Here is a 19,480-nt window from a genome sequence, read left to right as displayed (position 1 = left end):
GTTGGTTTTGAAATAAAAACTGCTGTGTGAGAATAACCCAGGGAGCTAACCCTAACCCTGTCTGAGTATTCTAGTCAGGTCCCTTCCTGTCTTCCTTGGGCCTGGGCACTTGGCAGCTGCACTGTACTCCCAGTATCATCCCCTTGGCCCTTGACTGGGACCGTAGGGCAGAAAATATCAACAGAGAAGTAGACAGTCCCCACTCCCCACCATACACTTGGACTCCAGGCTCTCTGAACTAATGTGCAGAACTTAACAGTTGATTTCCTTAGCCTTTCAGGAGCACTTTACATGGAAGCATCAGGCATAACACACTGGGACTGCCAGCTAGCTTAGTGGCTATCTTAAAAGGCACAAAATGAAATCTTAACTTCTGGTCATTTTTGTCCTGAAGAAGGGTGGAAACTGAAAAACTTTTTGCTTCCAAGTAATGACATTGAAGGAGGCTCAAAAGACCAGGAGGCACGTTGAGGCAGGCAGAGGCAATACAATACAAAGGGAAAGACATCAGAGAGAAAAGGATGGCTGTGCCCATTGTATGGTGTTCAGAATACCTATTGCTGGGAGCTAATCTTTTATAACTACTATGCTGATATGCAGAACTTAGTAATTTATGATGGACAGAATTCATTTCATATGTGGGTCCAAAGTAGAAATGAAAGAATGACAGTACACTCCTTACAGAGGTTAAACTGGCGTCATGCTGGCCTAAAAGCAAGAATACGGTAGGATAATATGAAATGATAGAAAATATATGAAAGTTTCTGTCCCCTGTTCCTGGCTCAGAGCTCCTGAGACCCTTCTAATTTCTTAGCACTAGGAGCATCTTTGTTCTTTGACCCTGATTCCTGATAAAATTACTAAATCTCTTGGAATTTCCTGGGTGACAGAGGTATCTTTTGTTTTAACGCGGCAGCTCTCTGTGATCTGGATGGCTCCTGGATGAGAGCTGGTCGCCAGAAAGACCAATGTGTCATTAGAAGCTTAGCAGTTTAGCCTGACCACATCCTTCAGGATAGAGAGAGGGACTGGAGACGAGTTAATGATTGAACATGCCTATGGAGTGATGAAGCCTCCATAAAAATACAAATATTAAGGGATCTGGGGAGTTTCCAGGTTGGTGAATAAATCCATTTGGTCAGAAGGGTGGTGCACCCCACCTACACAGGGACAGAAGCTCCTGCACTTGGTACTGACTTACGAATCTTCATCTGGCCATTATCTGTATCCTTTATCGTATCCTTTATTAAATAATACTGGCAAATATTTGATGTTTCCCTGAGTTCTGTGAGCCATTCAAATTATCAAACCCACAGGAACCCCTATTTATAGCTAGTGAATAAGAAGTATGGGTGACAACCTGGACTTGAAATTGGCATCTGGGGTTTTGGGGAAATTTGGGCAATCTTGTAGAACTGACCCCTTCACTTCTTTTTTTTTTTTTTTTTTTAAATTAATTTTTATTGGTGTTCAATTTACCAACATACAGAAAAAACACCCAGTGCTCATCCCGTCAAGTGTCCACCTCAGTGCCCGTCACCCATTCCCCTCCAACACCCGCCCTCCTCCCCCCTTCCACCACCCCTAGTTCGTTTCCCCGAGTTAGGAGTCTTTATGTTCTGTCTCCCTTCCTGATATTTCCCAACATTTCTTCTCCCTTCCTTTATATTCCCTTTCACTATTATTTATATTCCCCAAATGAATGAGAACATACACTGCTTGTCCTTCTCCGATTGACTTATTTCACTCAGCATAATGACCCCTTCACTTCTGGGGTCTGCACCAACTCTAGTTAGTATGAAAGTTGAATTCTAGGGCACACAAGTGTTTTTCTCATGCATTTAAAGAGCTTAAAGTAACAGGTGTTTATGCGATAGAGATGGCATTTCAGGAGAGTAAAGATAAGATGGATTATTTAATAAGTGGTTTTTACTGGCACCATGTATCTGGGGAATGGTGACAATTCCCTCCAACATATACCAATATAAATTCCAAATGGGTTGAAGAGTGTCAATGTAAGGAATTAGAAAGGTGAAGAATATATGTGACTATCAGGAAAATAACAGGAGGGAAAGGATATGGTAAAAGCAGTTAAGGAAGAACTGATGATCAATGAAAAAAAAATGAATAGTAGTAACTAGAAAATTAAAATGGGAACAATAGAACTTTCCAAGTGTAAGGACATTTTGAGTGCTTTTGTATGTATTCATTTAATCAAATCTATGGAGAAGGCACTTTTGTGCCATATAGCTTTTGTTTTATCTATTTTATAGATGAGACTGAAGCCTGGAGAGAGTACCTCACTGTGTGAGCTTTATCAACTAAGTGAGCTATAATCCTGAGCCTTTGTGGTCTGGCTATAGTTCTGCTCATAACCACTTAACTGCAGGCTGCTATAGGAGGATGCCATGTTGGTTACCTATCAAAAAGAATTGATGTATATAACAGCACAGACAGGAGTGCATGGGGTTTGATTGCTAATTTACAGCTGACGTGAATATAAGCTAGTACAGCTTTTTTGGATGGACGTTAGCTTAGGGTTGTCAGAAGTCTTGAGAGTTTTACTGCTGATCCAGTAATTAACTTTTAGGAAATTTACCTGCAGAAATAACCTGGGGATGAGGTCTTTTCTAGGGAACTTGCCTTGAGTTGTTGCATAACACAGAAGTTTAAAATCAGGTATTGCCTGTATTGAAGAGGTCAGATTAGCAGGATGCCATACCTTGAGACTATCTTCAAACAATGTGAGTCAGTTTACAGCAGTAGATAATAGACGATTAGAGACTCAGTGCAGATCTCTATTGCAATCATTCCAGATTAAAGCCAGTCAACACTAACCAGGCTCTGCCAATTCCCAGGCCAACGAAAAGTAGAAAGATGTTTTCTCCCTCGGGAGGGTTGGCCGGTGATGAGGTGGAGAGAGGGCATTTCCACTGAAGACAGGAGAAATACTGGTCCAAGGTGCTTAGAAGAACAAAATTCTCTACCAGTCACCCAACAGAGAAGAGGGCTTTACATTCCTCAACATGAGTTCTGTTATAGATTTGGGAGGTAAGTGGAACTCTAGTTTCCTTGTCCTGTGTTAAGAGGAACTAGAGGATCCATGAGACATTTTTAGTTTCACATTTATTAAGGAGCTTCTCAGAGCTATCTTCTTGATTGCAAGTCTTAATATACATGGTTCACAAAGTTTCCCCACTTGATAATTTTCTTCCGAAATGTAGTTTCCGTGAAGGACGTGGGGAATCCATCACATGGGGGTTCCGTGTGTCTGGTTGGCTGCAGCCCCACCCCCTCAACCCTGCACTTTGCTGGGACCCTTCCGTGTATGTCTGTGGCTCAGTGCTCACCATGTAGTTAGGGCCTAGAACAATTCTGACCTTTCTCACCCCTCCATTCTTGAAACTTCGACTCAAACTAACTTTCTCTCTTTACTGTCTCCTGATAAAATTCTCGAGTTACCTGCCCCCTTTCCTCTACATTTTTTTTTTTTTTAACCTATTGAGCCTCTTTGAGTACTGTCACTCTGGTTAGGGAAAACTAGCACCTCTGTTCATTGAATCACAGAAATACTTTTATACTTAGCTCTGTAATCCCACTTCTGGACATCTGAAGAAATTAAAGCATGGAAAATATGTGGAAGAATGCGTATCATAAGTGATGAGATTACCAAAGAAACAACTGTATAACTGAAGTAAGGGAAAGTTCAATGATGACTCCTGGGGCGTATCCTGGTAAGGATGTGGAGAAGGAGGGAACCCTTGTGTGCTGTCAGTGGGAATGTAAACTAGTTCAGACACTATGGAAAACAATGGAGTTTTCTCAAGAAATTAAAAATAGAACTATCCTGGGATCCAGCAATCCCACTTATGAGTAGATACCTGCAAAGAACAAAACCATTATCCTGAAGCAATAACCTTATTCTCATGCTCACTACTGCATTATTCACTATAGCCAAGGAATGGAAACAACCTAAGTGTCTATCAGCAGATGAATTGATTTAAAAGTTATATATACACAGTGGAATATTACTTATTCTTAAAGTTGAAAATCATTCCGTCATTTATGACAACATGGATGCTAAGTGAATTAAGCCAGACTAATACTGCATAGTCTCACCTACGTGTGGATTCTTTAAAACAAAACCGAAAAAGGGGAAAAAGTCAAAATAATAGAAACAATGGAAAAACAATGAAACAGTAGAAAATTGGAAGGTGAGGGAAATAAGGACAGGTTGGTAAAAAGGTGCAAAGTTTAAGTTATGAGAAGAATAAGGTCTGAGGATCTAATGTGTAGCATGGTGACTGTAGTTGATTACACTGTCTCGTATAATCAAACTTTGCTAAGGGAATAGGACATAAATGTCCTGCCACCTCCAAAAAGGTAAATATGTGAAGTGATGGATGTGTGTAAAACTTTGAGAGGAATCCACACACACACACACACACACACACACACTATATATATATGTATATGGTGATATATATATATGTATATATCAAATCACATCGTATACTTTAAATAGCTTTAGATTTTGTCAATTATATCTCAAAGATGAAAAAGAATGCACTAGTAATGTTAATTACTTAGAGTAGAAGTTAAGGAAGTTAAGTAACATTGAGCTAGGCTGCAAAATCAGCAGGAGGAAGGGAAATTCTGAGTGGTTAGGACTGGAGAGAGATGGGTAAGTGAAGAAAGAACACAGGGAGAGCCTAGCGTATGAACACACACAGAGGACAGTTTGCATGGTATTTGTCTTTGGAGAGCATCGTTCCCTTCTGAGAGCCTTCCTACCTACCAGGAGTGATGCCCCTCCCTGCTGCTTGATGAGACAGTGCAGCATAGTGGTAACAGTGGACTCTGCAGCCATGCTAGGATTAAACCGTGTTTGGACTACTTATATACTGTGCTTGCGCCTCAATTTCTTCATCTGTTAAAATGGCATAATGATGCCTACCTCATAGGACTGTTGTAACTAACGAATCAATAAATGGAAATATTTAGAACATCCTGGCATGTGACAAAGTCTCAGTACACTTAATAGGATACAGAATAACTGGCCAAGAGCCTAGATTCTGGAGGTAAAAATTTGTGTTTAAATCCCAACCCTGTTCCTGGCTGGGGGACTTTGGGAAATTAACTAAATTTCCCTCTGCCTGTTCCTTATCTGTAAAGTGAGAATAATTGTAGACCCATCACACAGGATTATAGAAGGATCAACTAGGTTAACATACGTAAAGTGCATATAATAAGCACATTTAAGTGTTTGCTATTGTTAGTGTTACTAAAGAGGCTTTTAAAATGTCAGTCTTTGGGACTGTTCACCCTGCCCTGTTCGCATTGTACTTTGTCAGCCCAGTGCTCTGCTGGAGGTCGCACGAGCTGATTCCCAAGCAAAACCCTGAACCTCCAACTCCACACGTCGTCACACAAGCAGGAGTCCTTGATTCTGAGGCAGCTGCAGTAATTCTAGGGTCTGCTGTGACACATTTTTGAAAACAGCCAACCCCACACATTTAAGTATACTTAGGTCAGCAGCTTTAGATGCACTCAGATAAAGCAGAATACTTTTTTTTTTTTTTTAACATTTTATTTATTCATGAGAGAGGCAGAGACACAAGCATAGGGAGAAGTGGGCTCCCTGCGGAGACCCTGATCCAGGACTCAATCTCATGACCCTGGGATCACACCCATGCAGAAGGCAAACATTCAAACACTGAGAGACCCAGGCACCCTAGCAGAATACTTTCTAAAGTCATTTGAGCACCTCCTCCTTTTTTTCTTTTAACAGAGAATAAATACCAAAGTTTTGTTTAGTGGTCTCAGAGACTGCGTTTTACTATTGGAAACACTGACTTCCTGTGAGATAAATATTCATGTTTGTCTCTGTATTAGCATTAGATTTGGCTTGTGTATAACAAAATCCACACTAACAGTGATTCAAACAAGTTTATTTTCTCTGTCACATAGAAGCCTGAGCTGGTGTAGCAGCTTGGCTCACGAGACTTGTAGGTGTCTGTTTCCAAGTATAGGTGTCTTGCTGTTCCATAGTCCTTCCGGTGCTCCTTCCAGCTCATAATCCACAGCAGCAGGATGGAGGAAGTGGGGAGAAAGGGAGAGGAAGACATGACACAGAAATTGTGCACAACTTCTCATGTTAAATTGGCCAGAACCTGGTCATGTGAGTTGCAAGGGAAGGTGGGAAGTAGTCTTTAATTAAGGTGATCATATACTCAGCTAAAATAGCTAAATCAATGCATTATAGTGAAAGAGGGAAAAGAGATTTGAACGAACTCTGGCAGGCACTGTCACAGTCATGCAGTTTTTGTTAAAAGAATTGCTAATTTCTTGAGCCTTTTTCTGATCAATGACTAAAACCTTCCCATGTCACATATTGTAAGTTGAGATCTGAGATATACTAAAAAAAGAATTATAGTTTATACTCATAGAATTGAAATACTTCAAAGAAATTCAATACAAAATGTGCCAAGTGCTTAAAAATGAAAAAGAAGCAAATCCAAACTGCTAAGTGCTCAGTATGTGTTAGAAGACATGTTGGAAATGTATACCTTCCCGCCAGATGTTAGGCCCAACAGTATTCCACATTGACAGTTTTATGTAAATAGCACAAAAGTCACTTTTTAAGTGGCTAGGAGAAAATAACTGATGCAAAAATGAACTCTAACAGTCAAAGGACATCAAAGATCTGAAGTGAACTGCACACTTGGCCAGAAGCTCAAATGAGGCCAGAGCAAGCCTTCCCTCTGATTTGGTGTCTGAGGGCTTTAAGGTAAAATGCCTCACTGACCTCAGTCATACAGAGAGGGAATCCAGCATAGTTCATTTTCATTCCTCTTAGGAGGGAAATGTTGCAAGGCCTAGCATATTTTTATAGCTGAGACTATACAAAAAGATGGCCCAAACCCAAGGAGGCAAGAGGTCAGTGAGTTGAGCATCCAGCTTGAGGAAGGAAATGCTGACAAAACCTTTTACCAAGTGTCTGTGAGGGTATCTGAATCTGCAGTCCCTTTCAAACTCATGGACTCTGCTGGAAACCTGAAAACATTACTACGTGAAAAATCTTTCAAAGCATCTTGAAGGTTTTTAGCACTTACTCAGATCATAAGAACAGAATGACCTAAAACATAACCAGCCGAAAGAGTCATAGTGAAAAAAAAAAAAAAAAGCAGCCTTTCTGGGAACTGAAGCCTCATAAAGTCACAGGAATAGGAAATGGAAATACTTAATCTAGTTAAAGTCACTAATATTTAGAAAGCCTCTGCTGCTTGAGGGCACATTTCCTTGCATTTAATGCAAGAGCCAGTTTTATTCCAAGAAAAATACAGAGAACTGTTGTGTTGAGCTCTAGTAAAACAAGGAAGGATCAAGCAAGCCTCTAACAAACAGCTCTTTATTGCCACAAAAATCCCCTGTCCTCCCTGTTCCCTGAATCGCTCTAGTGTCTGGCTCTGGGACTCAGAAAGAAACAAAAATGTTACCACTGACCCAGAGCGCCCAGCCTGCCTCCCCCACGCTCATAAGAATATTGGAAGTGGGTTTACTACTGGTCCCTACAGCCGGATGGAGATCAGCAGGTCCTGGGAATGGCGTCTTGGAGCCCCCAGGCCGGGCGGCAGCTCAGTGCCTCTCCCCAGCCAGCTCAGGACAGCATGAAGCCCTTCATACAGCCCTCTGGGCAGCGCCTCACAGCACGTGACCAGTGGGACAGGCGCTCTCTATACCTTCACGTGAAGGTACTGCAAAGACAACCAGACGCCTAGGGCCTTACTGCCAGAGACTATTGTCAAATGCCAGTCGTTATTTCACCTGCCATGTATTTAATGTCTAGTATGTGCAGGTTACGTGTCCTTATTTTAATCCTTAAAATAATTCTGCAGTATGAGAATTAGGTCCGTGTGATATCGAAGCGGTAACCAGGCTTCAGAGAGGTTAAGTGACTGGCCAAGATTCGAGGTAGCCAGCCTGATTCCACAAAATGTGTTTTCCCATACTTTACCTTATCTCTTTACATCTCCTTAATTTCTCCAAATTTATCTAATTCCTGGCCCAAAATAAGCAATTTCCCAGCCTGAGGCTAAAGCTGCTGACACTCTGTCTCTACCCTTCTGCCTCCCCAAATTTTAAAGGGCAACATAAAAAACTCACGTTTGGCTATTTTGAAAACTGAAACCACTACATAAAATCCTCCTAAACTCATCTTAAAATTCTTTTCTAAATTTATTACTAAAGTTGCTAAAAATAGAATATTTCAGGTTAAATACAATCACCTACCATGCCTAGAGTATCTTGTCCTGCCTTCTCCCCCCTTTCTTGCTTCCTCCTTTGGTGCTGGTATGAGAGGGAAAGCAATTTTCACACCAGCCCAGGGAGGCCTTCCTGACCCTTGGGTTCCCTTACTGGGCCATTAGCGTCTTGAAAAAAGAGGCAGTTTGATTGTGCCTCCCTACTGCCTTACGCACAGTGCCTGTCTAGAAGGACTTGTTTGATCAACAGTTTCTTGAATGAGTGGCACTGATAGGAAGGTCACAGTGGTACAGCAGTTTATTGAGATTTGCTTTGTAATGTCATCTCACAAAGCTACCACGCTACACTGTTTAGAATTTGGTATATATATATAAAAAAAACCTTGCAGATTTCTTAAGAGATAGTGCCATTCTGCAAATTCTAAACACAAGAAATGATATTAACAGAAGGAAAGAACATTCTTCCCTTTCCTTTTCCAAAGAATGACTTTTCTACTCTGACATCTTCTTGGCAGCAAACAAGACTTTTAGCCATTTGATATTTTCTTCCGATTCAAATTCACATTGTGAAGTAAAAACTGCCACAACTAACAAATTAATGCTGGAATCCTACCATGTTATGCCTGGCTTATTTTCATAATCTCATGGCCTGAACTTTTCAAGAGTGAGAGAAAAGCAATGTCAATTTCTGCTGACCTGCTGAAACCAGTGGGCTGTCACATGGCCTCTCTTTGGTAGTTTACTGGAAGCTCTTTGATTTGTCCCAGTGGAAAGGCAGTAAGTTTGTTTTGTTTTGTTTTGTTTTTTGTTTTGTTTTGTTTTTGTTTTTTTCCTGTCTGCAAAAGTAAAGATAAATTTTATCTATAAAATGTTTACCTATTTCTTAGAAAAGAAAATTGGCAGATTCACTCCATGTTGTCACTAACTTTTCCTAGTACATTTCTGTTTTGTTGACCTCTGAAAGATACCCCAACAGTATTGTGCCTTCCCATTGGGAAACACTCTTGTCATTCATGATGCAAGACATAAACATGGCTTTTTCATGCTGTCACTTTATGGAATTGATTGGAAGATAGTATTTGGGGGACGTTTTGGAGAGTAACTTATTTAAGTATAGATTATATCAGTCAAGTTTACAGATCTTAAGTGTCCTGCTTAATGTTTATAAAGTGAACCATCCATGTTAACTGCCACTCAGATCAAGATGATTAGAAAACTCCTTCATGTACCATCTTAGTCATTCCCTACTACAAAAGTAATCACTATACTAGTCTGACTTCTGTTGTTAAGGTTAGTATGCCTGTCCTGTTTTGTGTAAGTGGAATCATATGTGCTATTTTGTATCAGCCTTCTTTCAATCTTATGTGTAGAAGATTGATCTATATAGCTATATCTGACACGGTTGTTCTTTTTCATTGCTGTATAGTATTCCATTGAATGACTGTCTATAGACTATTTACACATTCTATTACTGACAGTCATTAGGGTTGTTTCAAATTTTTTACTACTATCAGTAAAGCTGTTAGGAACATTGTTATCATGTCTTCCGGTAAACGTAAGCACTCATTTTTATTCCATATTAAGCCAAGAGTGTAACTGCTGGATCATATTCAGCTTTACTAAATACTATCATATTCCAAGTGCTTATATGCCAAATTATGATCCCACCAACAATTATATGAGAGTTCAAGTTGTTCCATATCCTTGTCAATATTTGCAGTTCTTAACTTTTAATTTTAGCCATTCTGATGCATGTATACTTGGATCTCATGGTTTTAATTTGCTTTTCTCTGATGAGTAATAATACCAATCTTCTTTTTATGCTCATTAGTCGCTAGGATGTACTCTTTCGCATAGTGGTAATTCAAATCTTTTGCCCATTTTTCCCTAAAATGGTTGTCTTTTTTTCCTATTGATTTGTAAAAGTTATTTATATATTTTAGATATTTCTTTGTTAGATATATGTGTAGAAAATATATTCTCCCAGTATGTGGCCTACTTTTTGACTCTTATGGTTTCTTTTAATGAAAAGAGACTGTAGTTTTCATGAAATTCAATTTATCAGTTTATGATCAGTGATTTTTATGGCATTTCCACCCGCTCTCCAGGGAGATAGGTGACACAGGAAGTAGTAGATTTGGGGGGAGGGGGCATGCAGAGCACAGCCAAATCCACACTTACCCACCTACCAGATGTAGATGTTAATTCAAGCATAGGCTTTGAGGATCTATTGGGTATGTAAAGGGGAACACAAAGACATTCTATTTCCTACTTGAAGCTTTATTGTTTTACTATATTTAGGTCTCTGATCCCCTTGGAATTGATTTTTGTGTATGGTATGATGTAGGTGTCAAGGTTCATTTTTTCCCGAGTGTAGATATATAGTTGACTCAGAATCATTTTTTTTTTAATGATAAAAACTCCCCCCTCCCAAGTTATAATATCATGTTTGTCAGAAATCACGTGATTTTGTGGGTTGGGTTCTGGACTCTATTCTTTTCCATTGGACTTTTTCTCTATCCTTGGGCCAAAACCACACTGTCTTAATTACTGAACTGTTAAAAGTCTTGCAATTTGGTAATAAGCTCTCTAATTCTGTTGTTTTTCTTCAAGATTGTCTTGGCTATCATAGGTTTTTTGCCCAGGTTATAGATTTCCATAATAATATTAGACATTATTAATTTCTATGAACAAAAGCCTGATGTGATTTTTATTGAGATTGCACTGACTATACAGATATAGGAAAAACTCACATCTTAAGCATTTTGACTCTTCCAATCCATGATGATGGTATATGTCTCCATTCCCCATTTATTTAGGTCTTCTTTAATTTCTCTTAACAATGTTCTGCAGTCCTCAACATAGAAGTCTTGCTCATATTTCATTAGCTAAATTTCTTGATTTTCAAGTTTTGTTGCTTTGTTTTTTTAAAGATTTTATTTATTCATGAGAGACACACAGAAAGAGAGAGAGAGGCAGAGACACAGGCAGAGGGAGAAGCAGGCTCTATGCAGGGAGCCCGACGTGGGACTTGATCCCGGGTCTCCAGGATCACACCCTGGGCTGAAGGCGGTGCTAAACTGCTGAGCCACCCAGGCTGCCCCAATTTTGAAGTTATTATAAGTTTATAAGTGATTTGTTTTTTTAAGTGATTTAAATCTTTCAGAATTGTTTGCTGCTAGTATAAAGAAATACGATGGCTCTTTGTTGATCTGTACTCTGTAACTTTTGCTAAATTCACTCATAAATTCTAGTAGTTTGTAGATTATTTTGGATTATCTATATACAGAAACTTGACATCTATAAGTAATTGAGTTTGCTTCTTCCTTTAAAATCTCTAGGCTTTGAATTTATTTTTCTTGCCTTTATTGAACTGGCTACAACCTCAAGGTCCATTAAACATGTTGAATAGAAGCATGGTAGTAGGGGATCCCTGGGTCCTTTTTAAAGGGATTTTTAAAAGGATTTAAAAGGGATTAAAAAATTCCTTTAAAAAATATGGTAGTGAACATATGTGTCTTGTTGGGACACATGGGAAAATGTTAATATTTCACTATTAAGTGCAGTGTTAGCTATAGTATTTAATGCTATTCCTTGTTTGCTAAGAGCTTTATCATACATTTATGAATTTTTATCACAGTACTGAATTTTATCAAATGCTGCACCTATTGAGATGATCATATGAGTTACCAATGTTCCATTCATTATACTTTTGATTTTAAATTTTGAGATATAAATTCATATGCAATTGTACAAGATACTATGAACAGATTGTATGTACTCTTTATCCAATTTCCCTCAAGAGTACCATTTTTCAAAATTATAGTATAATACCATAGGCAGGATATTCACAGTGATTTAATCCACTGGTTCTGTTTGTTTCCACTCTGATTTCTGAATGTTAAACCAACCTTTCATTCTTTATTCATGAAACATGTAATACTGGATGCAATAAGCTAATATTTTGTGAGGGATTCTGCATCTATATTCATGAGAGATATTGGCCTGCAATTCTCTTCTCTTGTAATGACCTGCCAGTTTTGGGTGTAGAAGTATATTGGCCTCACAGAATGATTTGCATTTCTTTTTTTCTCTACTCTCTGAGTTTGTGTATGTTTGCTACTATATTTTTTTGAAATCTTTGGAGAAATTCACCAGTAAAGCAAGCCATCTAGGTCTGAAATTTTCCTTGTGGGGAAATTTTAAGTATAGGTTAGATCTTCTTTTTATAGATTGAGGACTATTCAGAATTTTTATTTCCTTGTTTGTCAGGATATGTTCCCATTTCATCAAAGTTGTTGACTTTATTGAGAAAGTTTTTCCCTTTAATTTCCTTTTATGATATTTTTCATAATGTTAGTCAAATATGTAGTGATTTTTCCTTTTTCATTTGTTTTTTGCTTTCTTTTTTGATTGGTCTTATTAGGGGTTATCAACTTTAATTAACCCTTCAAGCCAGCTTTTGGTTTTATTGATTTTTTTCTTTATCTTTGGCCTTCTAGTTAAAAGATGTTCCTTGTAGAAAGCATTATAAGTAAATGTAGCTTTAAAATGAAAGCTTGATGTCAAATTATAGTCCTTGGCTTGTGGCACTCATAAAAGGGAAGTGGTAATGGTCTTAACAGGGACTCAGCAGTTTAGACTTTTTTAAAGATTTATTTATTTGAGAGAGGGTGTATGAGATGACCAGAGGGAGAGGGAGAGAAAGAACCCCAAGCAGACTCCCCGCTGAGCCCAGAGCCCAACTTGTGGCTCAATGTGGGGCTTGACGTGGGGCTGGACATGGCACTCCCCACAGGGTTTCACATGGTGCTCTATCACAGGACCATGAGATCATGACCTGAGCAGAAATCGTGAGTCTCTCACTTAACCAACTGAACCACCCAGGCACCCTTAGACTTGGTAGATTTACAGCTTAGATTTCATAGACTTAGACTTCATAGAGCTGAGAGGAGAGAGATCTCACTCTTGGTAGATTATTTTTATGTAATAAATTACCACCCTCAGATTTATGTGTTTCTGAAGTATTTTATCTTTATTATAAATAATGTTAGGTTAAAGAAGAATAGACCTGAATTGTGGACTGGCTATCATTCAAAACCCTCAGAGGCAAAGCTGTGTAGTCAGTGCTGTGCAAATCTCTGAATTTGTCTTAGAAAATTTCTAATTGAATTATTTCATATTGGAATGATAGATTAAACAGAAGATTTTTTAAGTGGTAAGGAAACTGAGAAACCATCTCATGCCCCTTATTTTGTTTCTGAATACTTGGATATGGAAATACAAAGTGTACTCTTTTTTTGTCATGCAGATAAATGAACAGCAGAATACTGGGAACTTTGATTTTAAATGTCATTATGACTTTTAGAAATAACAACTGGTTTAAAAATGGACCAAAGTGTAGGTAAAATGGGCAAGTAATACACTTCAGTTCCCAATGAAAATTTATAAGGAAAAGTTATTTTTACTTTGCAGCTTTTGGTCTTAGAGAAAAGACTTCATCATTTTATATGTGATGCGGCTTTCTGGGCTCCTGGTATCTTCATAGCATTTGACTGGAATTTCTTTTTCTTGAAAATGAATTGGCATTTTCTTGCTCTCCACACTCATGAGCTTCACTTGCAGGGGACCCAGGTTTACATAATCCTGTGGTGAACAGAAGAGAATAGGAGAGGTTATTTAACAAGTTACCAGTCTCAAGAGTTAGGTTTCCTTTATTATAATTGGCCTTTATCTGACAGACTTCACTGCCTTCTTAATTGCCTAAATAACATATGAAATATGAGAGCCACTGTAAACAGAAAACTAGTCAATAAATATATATGCCCAATGGGGCATGGCAGGCAAGATCTCCAAATGAGCACACCGCAAGGCTGACAGGCTTGTCTTTCTGGGAGTTGGGTGAGGGGCACCAGTTAGAGTGGGGAGATATACTCTCTCAAAGTCTTTAATTGGTAAAAGAAAGTGTTGGCTGTACATATGTAGCCCTATGCTGGCCAGGATATAACCATGGAAGAGTTTTCTGTATTATTCAAGAATGGGAAGGATTTGTAAACATCACTTTGACTATAAATATTCTAATATTGAGCAAATTCTCCATGAATTTTTCTCACTTTTCACAGAACCGCTGACTACTGGAAAGGTAAAACTTGTCATTTTCTGCCTTAAACTATAGTTTAAGATATCAACAAATGGAATTAAAAATCTAATTTACATGAAATCCCACAGCCAACCTAATACTGAGTTGAAACAGCTCACTCAGTCCCTACCTAGCGTGCCTTCTCAAGCCATAACTCTCTTTAGAATTCCTTCAACATTTCACAAACCTTTCCTGAGTGCCCATTTTGTGCCAGGCCCTGTACCAAGTGCTGGGTTGCAATGATAAGGTCACAGACTGACTGGTCAGTGAGAAAGACACAGGTGGTACATTTCTCTTGTACAGTAATAGTGACTTTCTGTCTTCTAGCATGTAAACAATTTGAGGGTAGGGCCTATCATATAGGCATCTAATTAATTGTATTTATTGTGTTTTTAAAATATATAATCATAGGGCTATAATAAATGTAAGATAGGAGAAAAATAAACTGATGGATGTCTACCACATATTTCAGAGTCTGCTTAAGCTGTCATGACAAAATATCATAGACTGACCAGCTTACACAACAGACATTTAGTTTGTATAGTCTGGAGACTCAGAAATTCAAGATCTGAGTGCCAGCATGGTTGAGTTCTGGTAAGAGTTCTCTTTTTGGTTTATAAATGGCTACTTTCTTCCTGTGTCCTTACATGTAAGGCAGAGACTCTTGTTATAAGCCATAGTGCTATCAGATTGGGGCTCCATCTTTTTTAACTTCATTTAACCTTAGTTACTTTCTAAAGACCCTATCTCCAGATTGGGTGTTAGGGCTTCAACATATGAATTTGGTAGGGTAAGAGTGGAGGTAGGGATACAATTCAGTCCATAGTATATACAGTGCCATTTCCACCATCAAAAAACCTCCATGGAAAGTAAGAATGTCTTTCATCAACCAAATGGCATGTGACTTTGGAATTTTGTGGACAATTGTCTACGAGCCTGAGGTCATGATAACATAGCAGGTGTCAGGATTTCAAGACTCCCATGGGGGTGTTTGAATGCCTTAGAGAGAACTTTAGTCTTTAAGTTGTCACTTGATGTTAGCAGGACTGAGCTGTAGTTAGCTAATAATGATTTTTGTTGATCTTTTCCGTTTTTTCTGCTTTCATATAGCACTCTTTCTCCTACCAGACTTTAAGTTCTAAGAGAACTTTTAAAGTTATCAGTAGTATTAAGAAGGAAAATAGCAAGGGATGGATGTGGGAGTAACTGGAATGTACCAAAAAGGTTTTAAAATTAAAAAGCTTTGATATTGCAGTTTTCACCTAATATGGTATATACGGCAGTTTGTACTTTCCAAAGATGGCCGTACTAATAGATATCCTGTCCCATGTGCTTTTCTTTTTTGTTGTTGTTAGATTTTATTTATTTATTCATGAAAGAGAGACAGAAAGAAAGAGAAGCAGAGACACAGGCAGAGGGAGAAGCAGGCTCCATGCAGGGAGTCCGACGTGGGACTCGATCCCAGGTCTCCCGGATCAGGCCCTGGGCCGAAGGCGGCACTAAACAGCTGAGCCACCCAGGCTGCTCCCCCATGTGCTTTTCTTACAATGTGATGCTCCTTCCTCTCTCCAGATGCTGGAACTACATTCCCTCCCCTTGGGTGGAACTTTGTAACTACATCAACCAATAGAATATGATGGAAGTGATTATGTATGATTTCCAAATCTAAGTCATACAAAATATTGCAGCATTCACCTTGGTCTCTGGCATTGCTTGTTCTGGGAGAAGCCAGACACCATAACAGAAACAATAAAGGCACCCCAAGGAGAAGCTCATGTGAAGAACCGGGGCTCCCAGCTTAGCCAGCATTAATTTGCCATCCATATGAGTGAGGTACCCTGGAAATGGATCCTTGCTCTAAACAAGCCTTCAGAGGACCACTGCCCCAGCTGACATATGACTGCAACTGCCTGACGGCCCATGTGAAAAATGTTCATTGGAGCCCTTTCCAAATTCCTAACCAACAGAAGCCACAAAAGAAAATAAATGACAATTGTTATAAGCCACTAAGTTTGGAGATAATTTGTTATATAGCATTAGATAACTTACATGGTATGCTAGGAATGGGACCTTGTTAATGAATATATGTAGCAAATTGCACAAGGGTAGGAGTGAAAGTTATATCTAATGAGAAATGTGAATGGTGGGCAAATTTTACTAAAAATTGCAAACAATTTTTCAATATCCATATTTCAGGTTAATTTTTTTCCATTAATAAAACGGCATTCTCTTAATACTCAAAATTTTTTTCATGAATCCTACCTTGAAATCCTGTTCATCCTCATATAGTAAGTATTTCATATCAGAGGCCCCAAATTCTATACATGAGTTGTCTTCTTCATCTATCTTCAGGTGCTTGACATATCTGATACTATCCTCATGACAGAGATATGAAGCACTGCTCTCAGATGATGAGCTCATGATGTCTGTACTTTTAACTTCTACCAGTTGTAATTTTGACTCTTCTGGGATGAATACAAAGAAACTGGTTATTTTGGAATGGATAAAAATGAAAATACAATCAATACACACTTTGTCACACTTTTAGTTTGAAAAGGCTTTTAGAAATGTAGAATCTATGTATTAAGGCGAGAGTGAGTCCCATTTTTAGAATCACTAAGTTGTTTTGCCTTCTGTTAGCTAATAGGTTTTGGTAACTGAGGTGCATGTTGGTGTTTTGGTTCATTGACTAAATTGGAACCAAAATGCACCAGTGTAGACAGCATCCCATCCCTCCCATTACTTACGTAATTCACTGTGAAACATGGAGACTTTAATTCAAAAACAGGACTAGAGAAAGCTACAAGGAGAAGAAAACTATGGAGAAGCTGTCGTGTATCTATTCCCTGAATAGCTCTTGGATATGAGGTACCTGTCTATAATAGATGCTCAATAAGTATTTGTTAAATTTTTGAGATGCTATCACCATTACAATAAAATAATACCTTCATGTATTTCTGGCAACTCCAGAGGCACTTTATGTGGTGCTTCCAGTCCAGCAGCTTGAGTAAGATAGAGTTGCCTAAAAAGAACAAATGAGAAAAGAAGTCTGTCAGTCAACAAATTTTATACCATCTGCTCACTGGTGTCTGTTTCTCTGGTAAGTGTTGGAGACACAGTGATGAACAATGAGACATAGTTTCTACCCTTTGGAGCATAAGGCCCAGTGGGGTGACAGACAGGCTCACAGTGTTTTAGGACGATGGTCTGTAACCCTGATGGGTGATTGGGGAAGTGTGAGAAATATTGTGGGGCAGAGAGAAGAAGCACCTGATTGACCTTTTGGAGGTAAAGGAAGGTTTCCAGGAGGGATGGTACCTGAGCTGAGTCTTGAAGAACCAGAGGCTGTTTGCCAGGGAAGGCCTTGGGTGAGGAAGGGTATTGCATGATAAGGAAATAACACACTTATGTCCTGGAAATGAAAGTAAGCATGACACCAGTTAGGGTGCTGTTGTAGTAATCCAGGTGAGGAACAACTGTGGCCCAAATGGATGGTCTTAAAATGAAGAGAAAAAGAGAAAGACAGTGAGCAGGAGGGGTCACGGTGACGTTGCGATTCTGGCCATTGCTGAGTGGCATGTTCCAGTCACATGCCTGGTGACTTGTACGTCTGCTACTGCAGCTCTCTATGCATGCAGGCAAGCCTGTGCTCTGCTTTTCAGCACTCACTGAATTTCAACCAGAACATATAATGTCTTGAAAGCTCCATGTAGCTTTTCCTTGAAGTTTGCCTGAAGAGAGCATGAATCAGACTCATGCAGATATTCAAACCACTACTCCTGCTTAGCAGCTCAGCAATCAGAGTGAAGCCCCTGGATTACAGGTTGTCAGATGTAAAGAACATGAGTAAAATGTTATTCAAAATGCTTAAGTCTCCAGCAATAATGTAACTACGTATAATATTTATGTTTGTAAAAGTTTCTGAAGGTTCAACTTTGTATAGGTCACTTTCACATGTAGCTCTGGTCTACAGGTGGATATGTCTGGGGTTTTAGAATTCCCTTTCCCCCTGGTTTTTCCATTTTGAATCCTTATGATCTCACTAAATGTTATAAATATTGTAAATCTAGATTCTCTCTTAACCATTAATTTATTGTCATTTTTGTACCACTACAGGGTGACAACACTCGATGATCTAGAAAATACTTAAAGAATGTTATTATTAGATTTGTGAGTGTTAGATTTGTAGGTATTGGTCCACTTAGCCTCAGTTCTGTGACATGGGAGTCCCTGGGTAGTCACCTTTGGTGGACATTGGCCTCATCTCATATGAGTTGTAAAGGGAAAAAGTCTGAGGAGCATTGGATGGGAAAGGTAGTAACTCTATTAGCTAAAATACCCCATTCCTCAGCCAAATAGGAAAACAACTTTTTGTATGTCCTTGGGGCACAGTTTATGTCTACTTCTCACTACCTTCTAGTATCTTACAAGACCTGAGTTCTCAACAGAAAGGTGAAAAGGGAAGTTGCCATAAAATATGCAAAATGTATTATATTTCTTTGACTTGAAAATGGTTTATAGTAAAAGCTCCTGAATATGCTCAAAGTTCCCCTTCTAGAAAAGTAGTCTAACAGACAACTGAGGGTTTACACATTTCTGTTCCTTTACACATATTTTTCTAAAATTTCCTAAAGACTTGCCTCGAGGAATTTACAATCTAGCAAGGAAGCAGACATTAAATAAGTAATCATGGGTGTGATAAATGCTGGCCATGAATGAAAAGATTAGGGTACCATGGAAGCATATACCAGGGCTCCTCGCCTGGTTCTCATAAATGTTGCTTTCTTTTTGGTTGGCCAGATTTTGAACTCCTCTGTCCCAACTCTGAAGCAAGACTAAACACTCAGGTCTCTCACTAAAGAAAACCAATCCACAAGGCACTGATGAACATTGTTTTACTGAATTTTTGTGGGGTTAAGGATAAAATTGGATAGGGTTAAATTGCACATGACAAAGCAAACAGCTACACTGTGGAAGGGAGCAGGTGACCCCCTTCTCTGTCCAGTCTCGCCAAGCTTTCAGCCTGTAATGCAACTGCATTGTTTCCCAGATTCTCCAGTTTTGTATCCTGCTGCCC

At 38.9% G+C, this 19,480-nt stretch overlaps 1 protein-coding gene across 2 annotated transcripts in view; it reads right to left on the bottom strand.

Annotated features, from left to right (window-relative positions):
• Positions 1 to 13,273: 13,273 nt before the first annotated feature.
• Positions 13,274 to 19,480, bottom strand: part of CCDC83 (coiled-coil domain containing 83) — a 48,558-nt gene continuing 42,351 nt past the window's right edge. For both annotated transcript variants that reach the window (XM_072726126.1, XM_072726127.1), the window contains 3 exons: positions 17,349 to 17,425; positions 16,666 to 16,868; positions 13,274 to 13,910 (listed from right to left, as the gene is read on the bottom strand). In XM_072726126.1, coding sequence (XP_072582227.1) covers positions 13,749 to 13,910; positions 16,666 to 16,868; positions 17,349 to 17,425 — 442 coding nt within the window. In that variant the 3' untranslated portion in view covers positions 13,274 to 13,748. The remainder of the gene's footprint in view (positions 13,911 to 16,665; positions 16,869 to 17,348; positions 17,426 to 19,480) is intronic.

The sequence above is a fragment of the Vulpes vulpes genome, chromosome 11 (genome assembly GCF_048418805.1).
Source record: "Vulpes vulpes isolate BD-2025 chromosome 11, VulVul3, whole genome shotgun sequence".
In the NCBI taxonomy this organism is placed as follows: Eukaryota; Metazoa; Chordata; class Mammalia; order Carnivora; family Canidae; genus Vulpes; species Vulpes vulpes.
The sequence above is the reverse complement of the archived record's forward strand: the minus strand, read 5'-3'. Positions and strand labels throughout refer to the sequence as shown.